Genomic DNA, 21,689 nt, shown 5'->3' with positions numbered 1-21,689 from the left:
ATCGGGGATGTCGTTGTGGACTAGAAGCTGGCGACTGTCCATTATTTTGTTATATTCTTTAACCAATGCATGTTCGCGGCGTAGGTTGGGTGGTCCTATATTACTAAGGGTAGGTAGCCACATTGTAGGGGTGGGCTTAATTGTGCCTGTTATCATACGCATAGTACGGTTTCCCTCATAGTCGCTTCATAATGTCCATCATTAAATGCTCGTTGCATAATATACTATTATGACATAGAAATTGAAACAACAAAATAGTTTATAATTTTATAATGGGTCCTATAAATAATGAAAACGTTTTATTATAAAAAGTTCTTTTTTATAAAAGTGTAATTATTTTCTTTTCAGTGTCCAGTCATTTATGTTCTCTATATTACAGCTTTGCCTGAGGTCTGTGCTACGTTGACTGTCATATCTAATGATTTTCCTTTGATATCTCGTACTATTTTAATTTCGCACGTTTCGATCAGTCTTTTTGTCCTTGTGGTGTCAAGTTTTGTTTTCGCAGTGTAAGTCATAATTTGGCCTAAGGAATTTGAATAGCTTAAACATAAAATAGTGGATTAATAGTATATTATTCAACGAGCATGTAATGATGGCTATTACTCACGATGATGAAGTTTGCGACACGAGCCGTAGGCGAGTGGCGTAATTCATCAGAGTGAGTAATAGCCATTACATGCGAGTAGAATACTATACTTTTTCTACGACCTTTTTTTTTATTTTAATTAGTAAAAAAATTAATTATCAACTACTCGAGATTTAAATTATAATAATTTACAAAAATACCTAAATGCTATTTACCCCTAGTACATGGCTGAATAATTGGTTGCCTGCTATTACCAAATTCTTATTTATTGTAAAAATACAACTAGAAATAGTCAATATTAGTTCTATTCGTTTCCGAAAAATTATAAGCTTAAATTTGTACCTACTGTCAATGAATCTAATAAATAGGAAATGGCTGTTGTCGTTGGACGCATTTCATATATTATATAGTTATAATGTATATTTACATTTAACTATATTATAACTATACATAATATGTTATAAATAACATATTTAACACAATATAACTTAAAAAATAAACAAAATATTAGTTATAAATTCCAATTAACATAAACAAACTGCGCTAATGTCACTGTCACTAAAATAAATGATAAACGTCAAAATTTTTAGTAAACAAGATATAAACGTAAAAAATATACTGACATTTTTACAGTTAAAATTCCTTTAAAAATTTTTCGAAGTTAATTATTGATATAAATTACAATAATTATTGTAATAAATAAACAAGTCTAAGTAATTTCATGTCCAGTTTATACACGATTAATATTAAAAGTGGCATGCGCCACTTAAATCTAACTTCAGCCCGTGAGTAATGACCCGTGAGTAACTTCAGCCCGTGAGTAATGAATTATTACTCACGGGTACAGTAATGAGTGCTATTATCTATGAAAAAATAGCGAATAATGAGCATGTTATTAAACGGTCGTAGAAAAAGTATTTAAAAAGTTGTCAAGCTTTGTCAAGTTGTATTTCATGGTTGCTTTTAAACGATCTTCGTGCCATTTTGTGCTTTTTTAGTTTAAATCAATGGTGTATTTTATTTGTACTATTTTCTAAAATACACAATCCGGTCTACAGCCAAAACCGTGACACTGAGTTACTAATGGAAGAGACGACTAGATATATTGATTATAGGGACTCGAAATTCCCTTTCTAATATATTGTAGCTAGTTAGGGCTCTATAGACCCTTGAATAGAGTTTAGGATGTCCACACTAACCACTTCTCCAAAGTTAATCCTTTATCTCTCTATTTCCACTCATCCACTCATGGTCATTTAGTCGCCGTCAAATATCGTAGAAACTTACGGAGAACATTCCTACATATGCTTTTGAAGCTTCAGAAAGCTTAGTTATCATTGGTTTTTAAAACGATGTTGGTGGTATTGTTAAATCTTCTTTTAACATCTAAAAATTATAAAATTCACGTGAAATTTTAAAGTTGAAAATAATAGGCACGGGGTTTACCTCTAAAAAGACGTTTAGAAATCTTTTTATTCGATATTTTTAAAAGTTCTACTGTGTTTTTTTTTATTTTTCCAAGTGGGCCGAAAATTGTTACAAATTGTAACAAATAATATAAACAAAACACTTGGAAAACTTAAAAAAACACATTTGAACTTTGCAAAAACATTGTAACGAATAAAAAATGTTTGGTGCGATAGAAATGCAAAAAAATGTCGTTTTATGCTGTGCGGGGTAAACCGCTCGCATTTTTAGTTCAGATCATCTCTTCTTTTACAAACTGGACAAAGATTCCAAAAATTGAAATGTTAACATGTTTATGTAAAGTGCAAAGAATTCTAAATCGGAATGTATAAAAAAAATACCTACTTAATACTAAACCTGTTGTAGAATTTGTGGTAGAATTTGGCGATAGTGTTTTTGTACAATACTAAACCTGTAGGAGAATTTGGCGATTTGGCGAGAGTGTTCTTGGTGTTCAAATGAATTTCCGGTATTATCCTACTGGGTTTAAATTACAGTTTATAAGCATTGTGATATAAAAATATTTTAACTTATTTGAGCTTTTACAAACTCGATCTAAAGTTGCTGTTGTTTTAAATAGCACGATACAAGAACGGAATTCCTAAATTGTTGTTAAAACGCGTATTCCGGTGGTGTGGTTGACGGAATTAATAAAAAATAAGTGTAACAACGAACAGTAATATATTTATTTATTTTGGGTAAACAAGCGGTGTTTTGCTTATATCTCGAAAGAGGGTTGTTTGTTAGCGCGAGCGAGGGTGTGTCTGCATCGTTCGCATACTGTGTAGAGACTGACTTTCGGACCACCAACTATTGTGTCACCTGGTTTTGCGGTTTTGCGATAATGGCCAGAAAGGGCCATAAATTACTGCATCTGCCTTTTAAAAGATGAGAACCTTTTTGTATTTTAAGAAATTGACATAAAGAGTCTGGCGATATGACATCGTAATCCATTAGGGTTTCCTTGAAAAAAACATTAATTTTATACAATCTGTTTAGGGATACATTTTGGTTTCTCGAAATTAACGGCCCTTGTTGGCATATGCTTTGTATATTACATATAAGTTTTAAATGACTAATGTTGTTTCGTTTTGAGAAAAGTTATTAAAAATTAAGAAAATAAAATTAGCAAAAATAGTAATGAAAGGGTATCGCTATACGCGTTTTCCCGCTTTTTGCAAGTATGTATTTCACATGATTTTGAAAGATTATTCATAATATTAATTATACTGAACAATATTGGATATTCCGAGGCTTCACATGGTTTCTTTGAGCAGTATTGTACAATTTGTAGGTTGCTAATCTTGCCAATCACCCTCCAAATTTTACCCAGGTTTGGGACTGACTTTGGTAACCGCAAAGCTACTCGACCCACCCCGCAATTACCCTAAGTCTTACTCCCAAATACGGTCCAGAAAATAGTAAGTCCCAAACAACAAGAGAAACATTATAACGAATTACAACAAGTAGTAGACCAAGTCAGAGAGAAAATGATATGGGGAATTGTTCGAATAAGCAACCAAGTAATACGCTGAACAAGTAATTGGACTTCGTGAGTCGTAGGTTTTCACCCAAAGTAATCGAAAATAGAACCGAAAGTTGATATTTGAACTCTTCGTGTAACTTTGCGTCGATTGATATACGATTTTACTAATTTTGAGTCATTTTTACTAAACTTTGGGTCATCATTGTTTAAACAGAAACGACTTCAAAACCGGAACTAAAGATTCAAACTCAACTTTTTAATACGCTTCGATTGATGTGTTACATGTACTATTTCTGCGACTATAATGGCACTTCTGGTTAGAACTCTTTAACCGGAAATTATATAAAAACCAAAATTTTACATTTGTTCTCATCGTGCTAAGGTACGTCGAATGATATATTGCTTATACTACAGTGATGAACGCGCTAATAACCGCCAAAATAGCACAAAATATGGAAAACGTACTAAGTTGTGAGATAAAAAGAAATGAAACTAGTCGAGCTGGGAAATTTAGCGATATTAACCTAAAAATTTACATTATATTGATTGTTTTCCACCTTTAGACTTATCGGACGAGTTTAGCAACTGCCACTATCACAGTGACAGTTTAAGTTGACATACTCCACTGATACGTGTGAAGGTGGGAAACAGTCAATATAAATTTTTAGTTTAATATCGCTAAATTTACCAGCTCGACTAGTTTTATTTCTTTTTATCTCACAACTGAATACGTTTTCCATCTTTTGCGCTATTTTGACGGTTATTAGCACGCTCATCACTGTATTCTCGACTATAAAATAGTACTTACAGTTGCAACTCTAAAACGGGAAGTCTGATTTCTCCCGAATAAAACCGTCAAATTTCTCATCTTTAATACCATCTTTGGATTATAAGCTTTCATTCGACACCTCATTTGTCATTCTATCTGCATTAATAACGTATGAGTTGTATTCGCGGATGGACAAACAGACGGACAGACAGTCATGAAACCGGAAGTATATATCCGTTCTCGTCTTGCGAAAGCGCGTCGAATAATATACCACTTGTACTATTCCGCTGACTTCAAAACAGTACTTTTGGTCGCATTTCTAAAACCGGAAGTCCTAGGCCAAAATTCTCACCTTTAGTACCATCCTTGGAATATAAGCTTTCATTTGACACCTCATTTGTCATTCTACCTGATATAATGACCGAGGAGTTATATTCGCGGTCGGACGGACAGACAACCTAGGTCAAATTTCTCACCTTTAGTACCAGCCTCGGATTATAAGCTTTCATTTGACACTTTATTTATCATTCTACTTGGTATAATGACGGAGGAGTTATGTTCGCGATCGGGCGGACAGACAGCCTAGGGCAAATTTCTCACCTTTAGTACCATCCTTGGATTATAAGCTTTCATTTGATACCTCATTTGTCATTCTACCTGGTATAATGACGAAGGAGTTATATTCGCGGTCGGACGGACAGACAACGTAAGTCAAATTTCTCACCTTTAGTACCATCCTTGGATTATAAGCTTTCATTTGACACCTCATTTCCCATTCTACGTAGCATAATGACGGAGTAGTTGTGTTCACAGACAGACAGAACGACGTGGATAATTCCAAGTTTTCACATTTTTTAAAAATTGGGTGGAAACAATAATTAAGCAAAAATATAGCGAGAATGTTAAAAGCGGAAATACAGAACTGATGATAAACATCTGCACGAATGATTATCGTAGAATAAACAACACATTGACCAATACACATTTACATGCATAATAATATATTCAACAACACCCGTGTACGAAGATCTATGATAGATTATGTTATAACCAACAGAGATATACATCTATCGAAAATATTCGACGTAAGATGCTTTAACTCAGCAGATGTAAGAATCATCATGAAACACATCACACCCAAGAGAGGGACAGTAACATAAGCAACACTCGAGAGTCGAAGGAGTAAATACGAAATCTATGGAACAGTTATACAGAAAAGGAATAGAATAGCAGATAATATCAAATATAATATAACGTCGAGGAAAGCTGGCAAAACCACAAAAATAACATAATTAACGCAAAAACAAAAGCACTTGGAGAGGGGTAACACTAACATGTCAAAAAGAAAACCTCATGGTTTAAAAAGGAAGTGAAGACAAAAATGAAGAAAAGAAGTAAGCCTTTTTACAATATAAAACACAACAGGCCTACAACCACTACGAATCCGAAATAAAACCAATACTTTAGTAAGATGGAACACAACTTCTATGGAACACAAAGGGAAATATGAAGAATGATCAGAGGACAAAGAACGAAAGATGAGAACGAACTAATAAACACGAGATACATTCAGAAGGAAATATGGACATACTACTTTCCATCCTTATTTGCTGGAGATTACGATAATGAACCACCAACACCAGAAGTGACGATAAAAACGAAATAAACATTGATAGGGAACAGGTAAATAAGCTTTTTGGCACTTTCACGGGTGGCTCTGAACCATTAGCTCGTAGACCGAAGTATTTTGTAGCTGATGCTTTTGTGGCAAGTGCATCAGTTTCATAGAGTCCATACCATTGTAAAACTGATAGCCAGTCTGTCGAGTCCAGCATGAGGCTGTGAGAACCTCATGACTGTTTGGTTATCTGTGCGAGCCCCATGACTGCTTGTTTATCTGTGCATATATTGATCCACTTCAGTTTGTAAGCCCTCATGTTAATTCTTTTACACACTGCAAGATTGACAAAATCTCTGCCTGAAATAGGGAGATATATTAGTCTAGTGATAGTCTGATAGAAAAATTTAAATTTCCACCACTACCGAATATACCTGCACCTGACCTTTCTTCAGTTTTAGATCCGTCTGTATATCAGGTATAAACTTGCACTCTTGGATGAGTATTTCCTCTTTACCATCTCTTTCGTGAGCAAATAATGTCCATTTGGCTTTACTCACTGACTTCAGGCCTATATCGAGTCCCATATGGTCAGAAATAATCATCCATCCAGTATCCCCAATTTCATTTATAATGATACTATGTCATGGTCTAACTAGTAGGTTGCTCAGGTTTTCTTGAAGTCTATAATATCCCATTCCTTTCTTCCCCTTATAATTATTAAATTTAAAATCGCATGAACGGCACTTTGACAAAAAAAATCACTTTGAAAAACTTTGTTATAGTTCGTTTCTACGAAAAAATTCTTTGAGTTGAGCACTTCGTTAGTTTTTTTCTTTCCTTTCTCAATTTTCTTTTTTATTTCTTAACTTTTCACATTATTTTGTTAAAATGTATATCCGTTTTATAGCGCATATGAACTAACACATATGAAAATGACACTAAACTAAACAAAATGGTGTATTTATATGATTGTATAAACGAAATTTCAAGTATTTAAATTGAGTACCAATTAAAAACACTAGACCAACCAATAATTTGTAATGGATTTTATAATGAAAACAATGTTTTATTGGTTTTAAAATATATAAATTGCATTATTTCCCCAATTAACCGTTTATTAGTTCAAAAAACAAGCCAACGCAGTAGCGTTAAATTTTCAAATTATAGTAAATCTCAAACAATGTCGGTTTAGGAGGCACGAGCATTATTAAATATCAGCGCAAACAATGTAGGTTGTGCCGCAGGGAAGAGAAAACCACGAGATATGTTTTGTGCTATTGTAGTTCCAGCTAGATTGTGGTTTAACTCGATTTCGAGAAACTAATAGCAACAAGCCAGTGTCCTCGAAGTTTTGTTCCCTTGTGACCAGACATTGGCCTTTAGTGTTTAACACGAATTACAAAAGCAGATTTGATTCGAGGAATTATTGATCTATCTTTAAAAAATGGTTAAGTTATCTAAGATTGGTATTATTAAATTAACTAACCAGAGGCTTCTAAGTTTTTTGGCTACCCTGAAATTAAACGCACGAACTTTGACACTTTTTATAATAAATGTGTGTTATATTATATACCGAATGAACTAAAAGTGTGGAAACGAGTCTCTTGCTATTTACCACTTCAAATGGATAGCTACAAAAGTGTCATCTACTCTGATGGCCATAAACAAAACATGAGTCGATAGAATCGGTTTCTTACTTTTGAGCTGTCGAAATTAGCAACAACAACTTTGTTACAGCATATCTTTGCATCGTCAGAGGCTCGGTCTGAACTAACTCACACCCAGCCGGGCGAAGAATGCCTCCTACTATTTCCCACTTCAAGTGGATAGCCATAAAAGTGCCATGTACTCAGATGGCCATAAACGAAATATTGTAACAAATAGGATGCTTACTCAGAAGAAGGGGTTGGGGGGTCGATATGGGACTTAACAGAAGTTAGATAGAGCAAACAGTCAATCGGACTTTGCGAACGGCTCTCAGTGTTTTAGTCGGAAGCTGGACGTGGATACGTTTTAGGGGATAATGGAATGGGAAACGATAGATACTTACAGATGTCCTTTAACTTTTAGAAAACAGGAAGATCTCTGATAAATTTTTACATTGGCGCCTTTCAGGACCTTCATGGACTATTGGGCATAACACTTGATAAAGAATTCCTCTTGCTTCTAAGAGGTTGTGACTAATAAGGCTTTTATTCTGGCCTCTTCTCACTAAAACTTTTCGAGTGATTAAAACTTTACATAAGATAACCTATTTTATAGCAAATAAAACAAAACAAATCCATTTAAGTTGTTTATTGTTGTAAGACTTTATTGCCACCGATTCATAGACAGAAGGTTTGATGAATTGTGCTCTTGTGCCATATATTTCGCTTTAAATGCATGCAAGCGACAGCAAAGTTTTGCTAGAAATCTTAAACTTTCTTGCAAATTTTGATAGCTCAAAAGTACTGAAAACGTTTCTATAGAATCGTGTTTCGTTTATGGTTATCAGAGTAGACGGCACTTTTGTAGCTATCCGTTTGAAGTGGTAAATAGCAAGAGACATTCTTCGGTAGGCTGATGATGAGATATCAGGAACGAGCATTATTAAATATCAGAGCAAACAATGTAGGTTGTGCCGCAGGGAAGAGAAAACCACGAGATATGTTTTGTGCTATTGTAGTTCCAGCTAGATTGTGGTTTAACTCGATTTCGAGAAACTAATAGCAACAAGCCAGTGTCCTCGAAGTTTTGTTCCCTTGTGACCAGACATTGGCCTTTAGTGTTTAACACGAATTACAAAAGCAGATTTGATTCGAGAAATTATTGATCTATCTTAAAAGAATGATTCATTTATCTAAGATTGGTATTATTAAATGAACTAATCAGAGGCTTCTAAGTTTTTGGGCTATCCTGAAATTAAACGCACGAACTTTACGTGTCTCTTGCTATTTACCACTTCAAATGGATAGCTACAAAAGTGTCATCTACTCTGATGGCCATAAACAAAGCATAATTCGATAGAATCGGTTTCTGTACTTTTTAGCCCAATAAATGACCGTTTTGGAGAGTAATTTCCAGGGGCAACTTCGAATTGCATGAAAATTTGGATTTAGGTTCTACTTACCCTCCACTTCAAAGTTGAATTTGTGCCGTTGGTTGCTTTTACTTGGGTGGTGACATTTACCCCTTCTCGGGGGGTGAAAAACGCGTATATAAAATAAGGCCGGAAATAGATAAATTGACTTATTTTAAGCACCTTTTGTTCTATATAGTTTTTTACGTAAGTCAATACTTTTCGAGTTATTCGCGATTTAAAATGTTGATTTTTCGACAAAAAACTACGTTTTCAGACCGTTTTTCCAAAATAACTCAAAAAGTAAATATTTTATCAAAAAAATATATTTAGCAAAAGTGTAGCCTATAAAAAAACGAAAAAAATGGTGTACCACTAAAGTCTACAAATTGAGTAGAAGCAAAGTTGTAGCTCATGAAAAATACGTTCTTATTCGTCTAATTCCAAATCGAATAATTCAACGCGAAATCACCGAAAAAAGAAGCGTTTTTCGGGAAAACCTTATTAACATTTTTAAAGTATCGAAAAAAGCTTATTACTTGTTTTTACAAAAGTTGACAGCATCAAAAATAAACGAGTTACACTGAAAAAAAAAGTTGGCCCCTTTTTTTTGGTAAAAAAAATCGTGAAAACCTCCCTCTATTTAGCACCCTAAATGAAATTAATCGTTTGGCTTTACCATCTATTTTAACTGTATGTGTATTGTTTATATGATCTGTAAGTTTAATTGGTTTGAAGTGCTTATTTTTGAAAACATTTGGTTTTATAGTAAAAAAAATTTTCTAAAAATTTTTGAAAAATTTCATTTTTTCAAAATAACTTAAAAAGTATTAGTGATAAGAAAAATCTTAAAGAGTAAAAAAATGTAGGTTTTGCTATTATAAATATGCTATTTTCATTTTGTTTCTCCGTAAGACAAAAATTGGTTAAGATATGGCTGTTCAAAATTTGCATACACTCGTGATTAGTGACTCATTCAAGCTTTCTCAATTATAACCCTTTCAAAAATAAACACTTTAAACCGGTGAGACTGATAGATCATATAAAAAATAGATAGGTAAGTAAATTGTTTGTAAAGCGGTAGCGATTAGTTTCATTTGGGGAGCTAAGCAAGTCGAGATTTTCATGATTTTTTACAAAAAAAAAGAGGGCCAACTTTATTTTGAGCGTAACTCGCTTATTTTTAATGCTAAATCTTTTGTTAACAATTAAAACAAAGCTTTTTATAAACACTTTAAAAAAGTTTAAATGGGTTTTCCCGAAAGGTGCTTAAGTTTTCGGTGATTTCACCTTGAAATATTCGATTTGGAATTAGACGAATAAGAACGTATTTTTCATGAGCTACAACTTTGTTTTTGTTTGATTGATCGACTTTACCGATACACCATTTGTTTGGGTTTTTTATAAGCTACACTTTGGCTAAGGATATTTTTTTCGATAAAATATTTACTTTTTGAGTTATTTGCGAAAAACCGTCTGAAAACTTAGTTTTTTTGTCGAAAAATCAACATTTTCAATGGCAAATAACTCGAAAAGTATTGACTTACGTAAAAAACTCTATAGAACAAAAGTTGCTTAAAATCAGTCAATCTATCAATTTCGGGTCTTATCTTGAACGTATGTTTTTTCACCCCCGAGAAGGGGTGACTGTCAACCCCCAAGTAAAAGCAACCAACGGCACAATTTCGACTTTGAAGTGGAGGGTAAGTAGAACCTACATCCAAATTTTCATGCAATTCGGAGTTGCCCCTGAAAATTAGACGCTATCGCCGAATTTCCCGTTCATTTACTGGGCTATTTGAGCTGTCGAAATTAGCAACAATTTTAAGATTTCAGAAAAGCTTTGCTGTTGGCTAGGTGCATTTAAAGCAAAATATATGGCGCAAGAACACAATTTATTAAACCTTCTGTTTATGAATCGGTATCAATTCTTCTTCTTAAAGTTCCCTCTCCTATCGGAGGTTGGATATCATAATGGCTATGGTCACTTTGTTTGCTGCTACTCTGAACAGTTGTAATGAACTACAATTAAACCATTCTCTAAGGTTCCTCAGCCAGGGGATGCGTCTTCTTCCTATGCTTCTTCTTCCTTGGATCCTTCCTTGCATAATAATTCTCAGCAACTCGTATTTTTCTCCTCTGGTAATGTGACCCAAATATTCCAGTTTTCTAGTTTTTATACTCTTCATAATTTCTAACTCCTTATTTAAACGTCGTAGCACTTCAACATTGGTAATCCTTTGAACCCACTGAATTTTCAATATTCTTCTATAACACCACATTTCGAACGCTTCTATTCTTCTTATGTGTTGTCTCTTCAAAGTCCAAGCTTCCATTCCATATAGCAATATAGAAAATATGTAGCATCTTAGAGCCCTCAATCTGAGAGGTAACTGAAGGTCCTTGTTTGTAAGCAGTGTCTTCATTTTTATAAATGCTTGCCTTTCAAGCATTTATAAAAAGATACCTTTTCGGTATCAATAGAGTCTTACACCTTTGTTTCAGCATATCCTTGCATCGTCAGGTGCTCGGTCTGATACAAACTCACACCCAGCCGTTCGAAGAATGCCTCCTGCTATTTTCCACTTAAAGTGAATAGCTACACAAGTGCCATGTACTCAGATGGCCATAGACAAAACATTGTAACACATGGGATGCTTACTCAGAAAAAGGAGATATGGGGTCGATATAGGACTTAATAGAAGGTAGATAAAGTAAGCACTCAATCGTACCAGCGAACGACTCTCAGCGTTTTAGTCGGGAGCTGGGCGTGGACTTGATAACGAATTCCTCTTGCTTGTAGGAGGTTGTCACTGATAGAGCTTTTATTCTGGGCTCGTCTCACTAAAATCCATTTAGTTTGTTTATTAAAAAAAATCAACCTACTTATTGTTTAAAGCATCGAAAACAAAAATGGATAATATGCTTTTAAAACGTTGAATATAAATGGATAATTAATTTTATGATACTAGAAGTAGTGAATTAGAATCTATTTTACCTTTCTTTAGAACGAAATTAATAAAAACCACGAGATATGTTTTGTGCTATTGTAGTTCCAGCTAGATTGTGGTTTAACTCGATTTCGAGAAACTAATAGCAACAAGCCAGTGTCCTCGAAGTTTTGTTCCCTTGTGATCAGACATTGGCCTTTAGTGTTTAAAACACACATTAAAAAAGCAGATTTGATTCGAGGAATTATTGATCTATCTTAAAAGAGTGGTCAATTTATCTAAGATTGGTATTATTAAATAAACTAATCAGAGGCTTCAAAGTTTTTTGGCTGTCCTGGAATTAAACGCACGAACTTTGACACTTTTTATAATAAGTGTGTGTTATATTATATACAGAATGGACCAAAAGTGTGGAAAAATGTCTCTTTCCATTCCCCGCTTCAAGTGGATAGCTACAAAGTGCCATCTACTCTGATGGCCATAAACAAATCATGGTTCGATAGAATCATCTCACGCGATACTCATTTACATCTTAGTCTAAGAGCTAGTGAACCTTTTGACTAACGGTCGTCCTGTAAGGCTAAAAATTTGTAGAGTGATAATTCATAGCACACCAAAGCTAAAAACCATGACCTGGCAGGCCTCAGTGGTGCACGTGTATCTACCAGGTGAATCGAAAAGTGCAAATTTAGGGGGTAAAATAAACTTTCTCCTGTAAGGTTTAAATTTAAGTATGTGTTTGAGTAAGTCATTTAGAAGAAATGTGTACAATGACAGGCGATTCTGAAGAGCATAAGACCTTGCCAGGCGAGGGGAAAGATTAGGGGTTTTTCCTAAAATTATTCTTTTTGCATCGAACAAATTTTTTTTAGGCTTTTTGAATCATTCCAAACAGAAAAGGTCCTTAGTTATTTTTCTCTTAAGTTAATAGTTTTTGTTAATATAAGCGATTGAAAATTTTGAAAATTGCGAAATCGGCCATTTTTAACCCAAATCGGACATTTATCTAAAAATTTCAATATTGGCAAGGTACGCAGATATTCCTTAAACATTGATTGATGAAATCCCGAAGAGTTTTTTCAATAAAATATCGAAAACCGCTTTGTTTTTTTTAATTGCTAATCAAGCGGGCGCTACACTGTAGTATAATTGAGGACGTTTGAGCTTGCATAAATTCATTATCTCGAGAATGGGCAAATTTGAAGAGAAATCCTCAGACAGGTCGATTTTTATTTTTGAATTAGGACTTTTTGGTATATATATAATACTAGTGACGTCATCCATCTGGGCGTGATGACGTAATCGATTATTTTTTTAAATAAGAGTAGGGGTTGTGTGATAGCTCATTCGAAAGGTTATTTAATTCTCTATTCAGTAATATAAACATTAACATAATTATTTATACAGGGTGTACAAAAAAAATTTTTCTTCTATTTGTCAAATTTAATCAAAGTTAATTTAATAAAAAAAAATTTTTTGTACACCCTGTATAAATAATTATGTTATTGTTTATATTAGTGAATAGAGAATTAAATAACCTTTCAAATGAGCTATCACACAACCCCTACTCTCATTTAAAAAAATCATCGATTACGTCATCACGCTCAGATGGATGACGTCACTAGTATTATATATATGCCAAAAAGTCCTAATTTAAAAATAAAAATCGACCTGTCTGAAGATTGCTCTTGAAATTTGCCAATTCTCGAGATAATGAATTTATGCCAACTCAAACGTCCTCACTTATACTACAGTGAAGCGTTCGCTTGATTAGCAATTAAAAAACAAAGGGGTTTCCGATATTGTATTGCAAAAAACTCTTTGGGATTTCATCAATCAATGTTTAAAGAATATCTACCTACCTTGGCAACTTTGAGATTTTTAGATAAATATCCGATTTGGGGTTAAAAATGGTCGATTTCGCAATTTTCAAAATTTTCAATCGCTTATATAACAAAAACTATTAACTTAAGAGAAAAATCACCAAAGACCTTTTCTGTTTGGAATGATTCAAAAAACTTAAAAAAAATTTGTTCGATGCAAAAAAAATAAATTTAGGAAAAACCCCTAATCTTTCCCCTCGCCTGGCAAGGTCTTATGCTCTTCAGAATCGCCTGTCATTTTACACATTTCTTTTAAATGACTTACTCAAACACATACTTAAATTTAAACCTTACAGGAGAAAGTTTATTTTACCCCCTAAATTTGCACTTTTCGATTCACCTGGTAGATACACGTGCACCGCTGAGGCCTGCCAGGTCATGGTTTTTAGCTTTGATGTGCTATGAATTATCACTCTACAAATTTCTAGCCTTACAGGACGACCGTTAGTCAAAAGGTTCACTAGCTCTTAGACTATCTTGAATAGTGTTCATAAATGAAATAATATCTATTAAAAATATATGCCTTTTCATAGAGAAATATTTAAAAAAAACTGATACCGTTACTTAATTTTAAGTCGATGCTCGAACTAGAAGGATTCGTTTCTACTGCGATTTGTTTTCTTAGATGATATTAGCGGAATAAAGTACTTACTTGGGAAATTTTTACAGAAATTAAAGTTGTACGGAGTTATTCTATAAAATTTAATAAAATAGACGAAAATTAGATAAAGTATAGTTATATAAATGGTGATTAGACAAGATTGAAATAAATATATTAAAACCTTAGTGTAGTTGTGTTTGGGAGTATTCAATACGTATCTTCAACAAACGTTGATCATTGTTTTAAACAAGTTCAGGCAGAAAACTGCAGAATTTGGGAGAGTACGATAATGTTCTGCTTTCATAATTTAATGATTAAAATATTTTGTCGATAAAAGAATACTAATGAATATTTTTTATTAACATTTCAGAAGGTCCATTCCAATCAGACGCTCTTCTAGTACCTGAAAACTGCATGTTTGACCATATCCATAATCAAAGTAACTGTTGGACGTTCGGGCGCTGGAACTCCACAGCTGGAAATGCCTGTCAAGAGAAAGGACTTCAGCTAAGATCGTTCGCCATGCTCCTACCATGTGGTATCTCGTTATTCAGTGGTGTTGAGTTTGTCTGTTGCCCAAAGCATTTTAAAGGTGTGTACATAATAAAAGTCTTTTATATAATGAACTTATTTTATAAGAAAGTAATATTGATTCAATAAAATTGTGTTTTGACTAGGAAAGTTTTGGGGTAGTTCTGATTTCTTTCATTGTATATGGATTTTGGGCTGCTGAGGTATTGTATATGAGGTGAAGCGAAAAATTTCAGCTTTTTTCCGCTTTTTTGCTCAAATCTCGAAAACTATTAACTTTTAGTAAATGGTCTGTTAACAGAAATTAAAGTACTTAAAATTATCTACAAATATAACTATTTACTTTTTTGTTCAGACGAACCGTTCGGTCTAAAGTACAAGTTAAAAATTGCCAATTTGTAACGGTCTCGGCAAAACCCACTTTTTACATTCCAAAACTTTATTTTTTATTAGAATGCTGTCATTTGATAAATTTCTCCTAGTTTTCTGTACAAATAATAAATGTTAGTTCATAGGTATGGTATGTCTCTTCTGATAGCTTCCATGAGTCCATTCCGTCCTAAGAGGCCGGGAATGTCTCTGCTTTTCCTTTAGAGCCACAGAAGATTAGGCAAAGATGGAGTCACAGTTTCAGTTGGTGTGAACATTTCCTTCGGATCGGTTATCTTGATGTCTGATAAACCTTGAGGTTTTGTCCTTTAAAATGAATTAGTTGAACAGCTCCCTGACTTCCATAAACCTCAGGCGCCAGTTTTTTTTATCCGAGGAATGGATTGCTTAGGAGCTACTGCATGTTTTGGTGCAATACAAGAAATGCCACATGAAAAGTGTGGTATTTGTCGATTGTATGTACGTTAAAATCAGCGTTATCGTATACCTGCTGTGTAAAACACGGCAGGTCAATTTTCTGCGGATCGCCTGCGAATGCTGACACTTCCAGGCGAACAGCTTCTGTATAGGATGAACAAAACCACAAAGAGGAAACTACATCAACCTATTTTCTTGAGCCATACTTTTTGTAGAGAAACGGCCAACCCAACTATCTGGGCCTTACTGCCACTAAAAGACTTTAAGCAAGCGCGTTGCTTATCTGGAAGTGTCAGCAATCGCAGGCGATCCGCAGAAAATTGACCAACCGTGCTTTACACAACAGGTGTACGAAAACGCTGATTTTAACCCTTTCTATGCCAGGCCTTAATTTGCATGTTGGTTCCTCAATCCCAAAGGTTTTTCATGCTTAGAGTCCCATTGCCTTATGTATACGTCGCATATAAATAAACAAATAAATGATCAAAACATGTTTTTTAATGAGTTTTTTTTTAACCAACTTAAACGTTTTCTTTTCAAAAGTACTCATCAGAGAGCAACTTGAAAAATGTAACTAACTTAAAAAAAAAATAATGTAATGTAAATTAACATTAAAAGTTTTCTTTTGTGTCGTACTCCTCAAAACATGACGCTACGCAAAGGCCGACTCCGCATCTTGCACACATGTATCTCGACTCGCTTCTTTTTTTTCTGGTCTTTTCTGTGGCTACAAACGCTTCACCTTCTAGCAGCTACCTATGAGCGTTGCCACCAGTGCTACAATATAGCATATATCTAAAATATGTGACAAATATATACGGCAATGGGTCCGCATGACCTGTCTTAGGTGTCAATATTTTGAGGCTTTGGGAACAATAATGTAACATTTTCGGACATACTTCTACGGCATTGGGACACCAATAAGTCTAAAATTTTATAAGCAACGCATATTTTTGGGCTTTGGTAAATTGAGACCATAACACCTTGAACGTATAGGATACGGCGGCTGGGAATACAGACCCACTTTTTCAAAAACATATATTTGCAGCGTTGGGACAGAAAGGGATAACGTACATACAATCGACGGATACCACACTCTTTACGTCATGGGTGGCATTTCTTGTATTGCACCAAAACATGCAATAGCTCCTAACCAATCCATTCCTCGGCTAAAAACTAAACCCGCACCGCACCTGAGGTTTATGGAAGTCAGAGAACTGTTCAACTAATACATTTTGAAAGGACAAAACCTCAAGGTTTATCAGAAATCAAGATCCGAAGGAAATGTTCACACCAACTGAAACTGTGACTTTATCTGTGCCTGATCTTCTGTGGCTCTAAGGGAAAAGCAGAGACATTCTCGGTATTTTGGGATGGACTGGATTCATGGAAGCTGTGAGAAGAGATATACCATATTCATATTATGAACTAACATTTGTTATTTGTACAGAAAACTAAGAGAAATTTATCAAATGACAGCATTCTAATAAAAACGTAAAGTTTTGGAATGTAAAAAGTTGGTTTTACCAAGAGCGTTAAAAATTGGCAATTTTCAACTTGCACTTTAGACCGAACGGTTTGTCTGAAAACAAGTAAATGGTGATGTTTGTAGATAACTTTAAGTACTTTAATTTCTGTTAACAGACCATTTACTAAAAGTTAATAGTTTTCGAGATTTGAGCAAAAAAGCGGAGAAAAGCTGAAATTTTTTGATTTTCTCGCGATTTTTTCAATGTTCCGGCAAGAAATTTTGTCCGCGGGCCTTATATTCGGATTCAGCAGCCCAAAATCCATATATAATGAAAGAAATCAGAACTACCCCAAAACTTTCCCACTAGGGAGCTCGTAGAGTACAAATTGACTGAATCATATGATGAAATAATAGAGCAATGTTTAAAAAATTTTTCTACAAGTAATTAAAAAAAACATCAAATCTAATAGGCTTGGTCAATTGCAATATAATCTATACAGAAGTTAAACCGAAATTTTTTTATCAGAATAGAAGGGAGTACTTTTCATATATATTAGGGGAACTAAACAGCTAACCATTTTGGGCCAGCATTTTGCCGGTCTTGAGCGTTCTCTTTCTCCAAATTTCTGAGCCCTAATGCCTGATATTTCCACTGTAGAACAATATTGTCCTCTCTTTTGCGTTTTCCTTGCGGATTCCATTTAAATACTCTACTAGGTTATCAACTTTCTAGATGCCCAAACCACTTAAGGTCGCGCCTTAATATTCTAGCTCTGTCGAAGATAGTACAGGTCTACTACGTCTAACTTTCTCCTTTCTTGAGTTTTTAAAGTTCACACTTCAGTTCCAGACGTTACTACAGAGTCCTGGAATGCTCTTCCAATCCCAATCTTTGTTTTCTTGTTATATGTCATCCCCATCATACCGAATTTACTTTCATTTACTTTCTTTCCTTATCTTATTCGATTTCGTATTTAATTTCGTTTTTTCCTCGCACATATGTTGTTAAAATTTCTGCTAGATGTTTAAACCATTTTACCTTTACCTGTATAGCATTCCAGGTCATTGTCAAACACAACCTGAAAATTATCGTCAAAGTTGAACACTAAATAAATATTCTATTTTTAAAAATAAAATAAAAATTTTATTTTCAATTCAGTTGCAATGCGAAGGCAAAACAATCTTACTTTTCAATTAGAATACGGAGCGCAGTCCAGTCCCTTGAATCGCGATTTTCGGCTCTTATTGGAGCCTCATCGGAAAGAACGTAGACTTGTTCTCCATATCCCAATTGATCCGTACTGAGAGGTTTTCCCACCCATTGCAACTGAAGTGAAAATATTAGGTGACTAGCGTCATCTGGCAATTAAAAGATGAAGTTTTCGATCCTAATAGCATTATTAATAATATTTAGAAAATATTAAAATATTACTAAAAGATTTTTAAATCGAAAACTTATTGGTCCATTTCCTTGGTAACACCTCCAAGGCTTCTAAAATTTGCAAGCCAATTGGATGCTGAAGCGAACAAGACAAGAGGGAATTCAAAAAACTTACAATTCACGACCCCGTCTGTTCAGCTGGTAAATTCCAACAGAAAATTGACCTAGTTACTCGAAGGAGTAAAGACCAATATAAAAATAAAATAAAAATTTTATTTTCAATTCAGTTGCAATGCAGTTGTTTTTATTTTATTTTTATATTGGTCTTTACTCCTTCGAGTAACTAGGTCCATTTTCTGTTGGAATTTACCAGCTGAACAGACGGGGTCGTGAATTGTAAGTTTTTTGAATTCCCTCTTGTCTTCTTCGCTTCAGCATCCATTTGGCTTGCAAATTTTAGAAGCCTTGGAGGTGTTACCAAGGAAATGGACCAATAAGTTTTCGATTTAAAAATCTTTTAGTAATATTTTAATATTTTCTAAATATTATTAATAATGCTATTAGGATCGAAAACTTCATCTTTTTATTCTATTTTTTTTTTCAAACTTATGTTCAGTCCCTTTCTTTATATTATATGCTCTGGCATATGTAGCTTCTATTCTAATCTAATCATGGCTTGGCCATATACGAAGTAAATGCTGTTTAAGTAGCTGTCGCGCACTGGTATCCCCACCGGCACAGCTGCTTCTTCACAGATATAAAACTCTTTCTAAATAAAGATTAGATAATAGAGGGTGTAGGCTATATCCTTGTTTTAACCCTTTAGTTGGAAACATAACTTATTATTAACACGGATGTAGGTCTTGTTGTTGTTTTAAACTTCAAGTTCGTGTAAAGTTTTCTAATATAATTATAACCTTGATACTATTATATCAGACGCCTTTTTTAAATCTGTAAAGTGTCGTTTTCCTACGATATATTGTTTAATTAAGAGATTATCAACACAGGATCTCCCGGACCTGAAACCATTTTGGTCTTCACTTATTTTTAGTTCCCTTGCTATTTCAAGTATATTCTTGAAATTATTGTTCATTACATTGAAAAGTTCACAGGCTTCAAGTCTGTAGTTCACAGGATTCACAGGGAGTTATTTTTACGTATTATGTCCATCTCTTTAACTTTTCGTTAGTATTCAACACCAGTTTCCCATTTGCATTTTTCGATACTCCCGGTTTTCTTTTTCTATTGTGAGTTAATTAGTTAATTTTGTGTGTGCGTGTTAAAACTCTCATATCTTTTCTGGTATTCTTCTATTTCTGCGCATTGTTCTTTTAAACATTATTGTTTGGATTGCTTAATTTTGTATTTTATTTGTTTATCCACCTTTTTCTACATCTGATTATCTTAATTTTTATGTTGGCGGTTGTTTCATTAAATCTAAAATGTCCTCCGTCGTCCATTATTTGTTTTTGTACCTGGTTGGTGTCAGAAGTTCTTTTTGACTTTTATCAGTTTCTTTATTAATATTCATTTTGTATCCGTTTCAGTATTTTGCAGAGTTTATTCTTTAACATTAATTCTTTAGATACTTCATTTAGTTGTGTTTTATTTACTTTAGATAATCTCTTGATTTTTTACATTTCTCTTCTCTTGATCTGCTGATGACTTGTACGTGTATTGTATTCTCTTTGGCAGTTTAAACAATATATTAGCTTTAACAAAATTGTTGTTTTGGAAATTTGGAAATTCAATAAGCTTGTCCCTGTATCTGGCTCCCAAACCGTATCCTCCTCTGCATTCTTCTACTTTTTCTTCCCCAACCTTTGTATCCTTGATAAACTTTCATAGAAAGTTTCAATATTGCTCTCTGGTTTGTCCGCAGATGAAGCATAAACTTGTATATTTATTTTGGGTTTTTTCTGGTTCACTATTCACATATATACTGCCAAATGGTACCTATGGTTAAAATACTGTACACCTGTGACAACTAATCCATCCAAATCGCAATATATCTCACCTGAAACAATTAGCCACCATACACAAATCATTACTAAAGACATTTTAGTAGCAACTGTGTGTAAATCACTAACCGGGAATCGTTCCCGATTTACAAATGATTGCGGTCTCTCTATAAATACATCTGCCTATTGAAACACGAATTCGCTGGCTCGGAATACATGATTACTTTGAGTTTTGATTGATTTACGTCATTAGGGTGGATGCGTTTCTCGCTCCAAATACATCGTATCAATCTTAAATGGGTTATTTATTGAGGAACACTAGATTTTATGGCGCGTTAATCCCGATTTTGGGTATCAAAGGCGTTTATATTTATAAAGCTATCGATCCATCAAATTTATAATTTTACACATCTCAAAAATGCCAAAATTGTTTTATTAACTGTTATAGAGTTCCAAACGTGCTGTATATATTGAGTTGTGCATTATTGGTAAGATAATTTATATATGAATTTAAACAAGAAGAAAGCTTGCAAATGTACCAGTAAAATATATAAACCCAGACACAAAACATACAAGAAAATACAATAAAAATTATTTAATGGAATGCAACGCGCTATTGAAAATAAAGGTATTCTTAATAATATCAGAAAAAGAAGGAAATATCATGTGGGAAGTAGTGAAAATTTTCAAATCTTGATTAAATATGTAGAAGAATTTTATAACAACAAACTAGGCGGTCTGACAACTAACCCCCTTTGCCGATATTAGTTCAATCACAATAAATAAGTGTCGTTTCTAGAAAGTCTAACCTTTTTTAGGCATACATGTCAAATTTTAGCGCGATGCGACTATCAGTGTATTTTTGATAGATACATAAATTTGAAGTATTTGGAAAAATGACGCATATAGACTAAAACGATTTTCGATCTCTCACATTATTATGGATCTCTCACATTATTAAGCTATTCTGGATGACCCACCAATACAGTTACACCGGAAAATGTGAACAAACTGGCAGAGGCAACAAGAATTCGTAAAGAGTGCAGTAGTCATATTTTGAGCCAAGTTTTGTAGACTCACGTAATCATTTATATAAAAATAGTCTTCTCGCTA

At 34.0% G+C, this 21,689-nt stretch overlaps 1 protein-coding gene across 1 annotated transcript in view; it reads left to right on the top strand.

Moving 5' to 3' along the window:
- The window catches only part of LOC126885570 (amyloid-beta-like protein), an 83,743-nt gene that overhangs the window by 40,197 nt on the left and 21,857 nt on the right, over positions 1 to 21,689 (top strand). The window contains exon 3 of the mRNA XM_050652159.1: positions 14,796 to 15,017. Within this exon, the coding sequence (XP_050508116.1) occupies positions 14,796 to 15,017 (222 nt within the window). The remainder of the gene's footprint in view (positions 1 to 14,795; positions 15,018 to 21,689) is intronic.

This window comes from Diabrotica virgifera, chromosome 5, assembly GCF_917563875.1.
Source record: "Diabrotica virgifera virgifera chromosome 5, PGI_DIABVI_V3a".
In the NCBI taxonomy this organism is placed as follows: domain Eukaryota; kingdom Metazoa; phylum Arthropoda; class Insecta; order Coleoptera; family Chrysomelidae; genus Diabrotica; species Diabrotica virgifera.
Note: the sequence above shows the minus strand (reverse complement) of the source record. Positions and strands in the feature narration are given on the sequence as shown.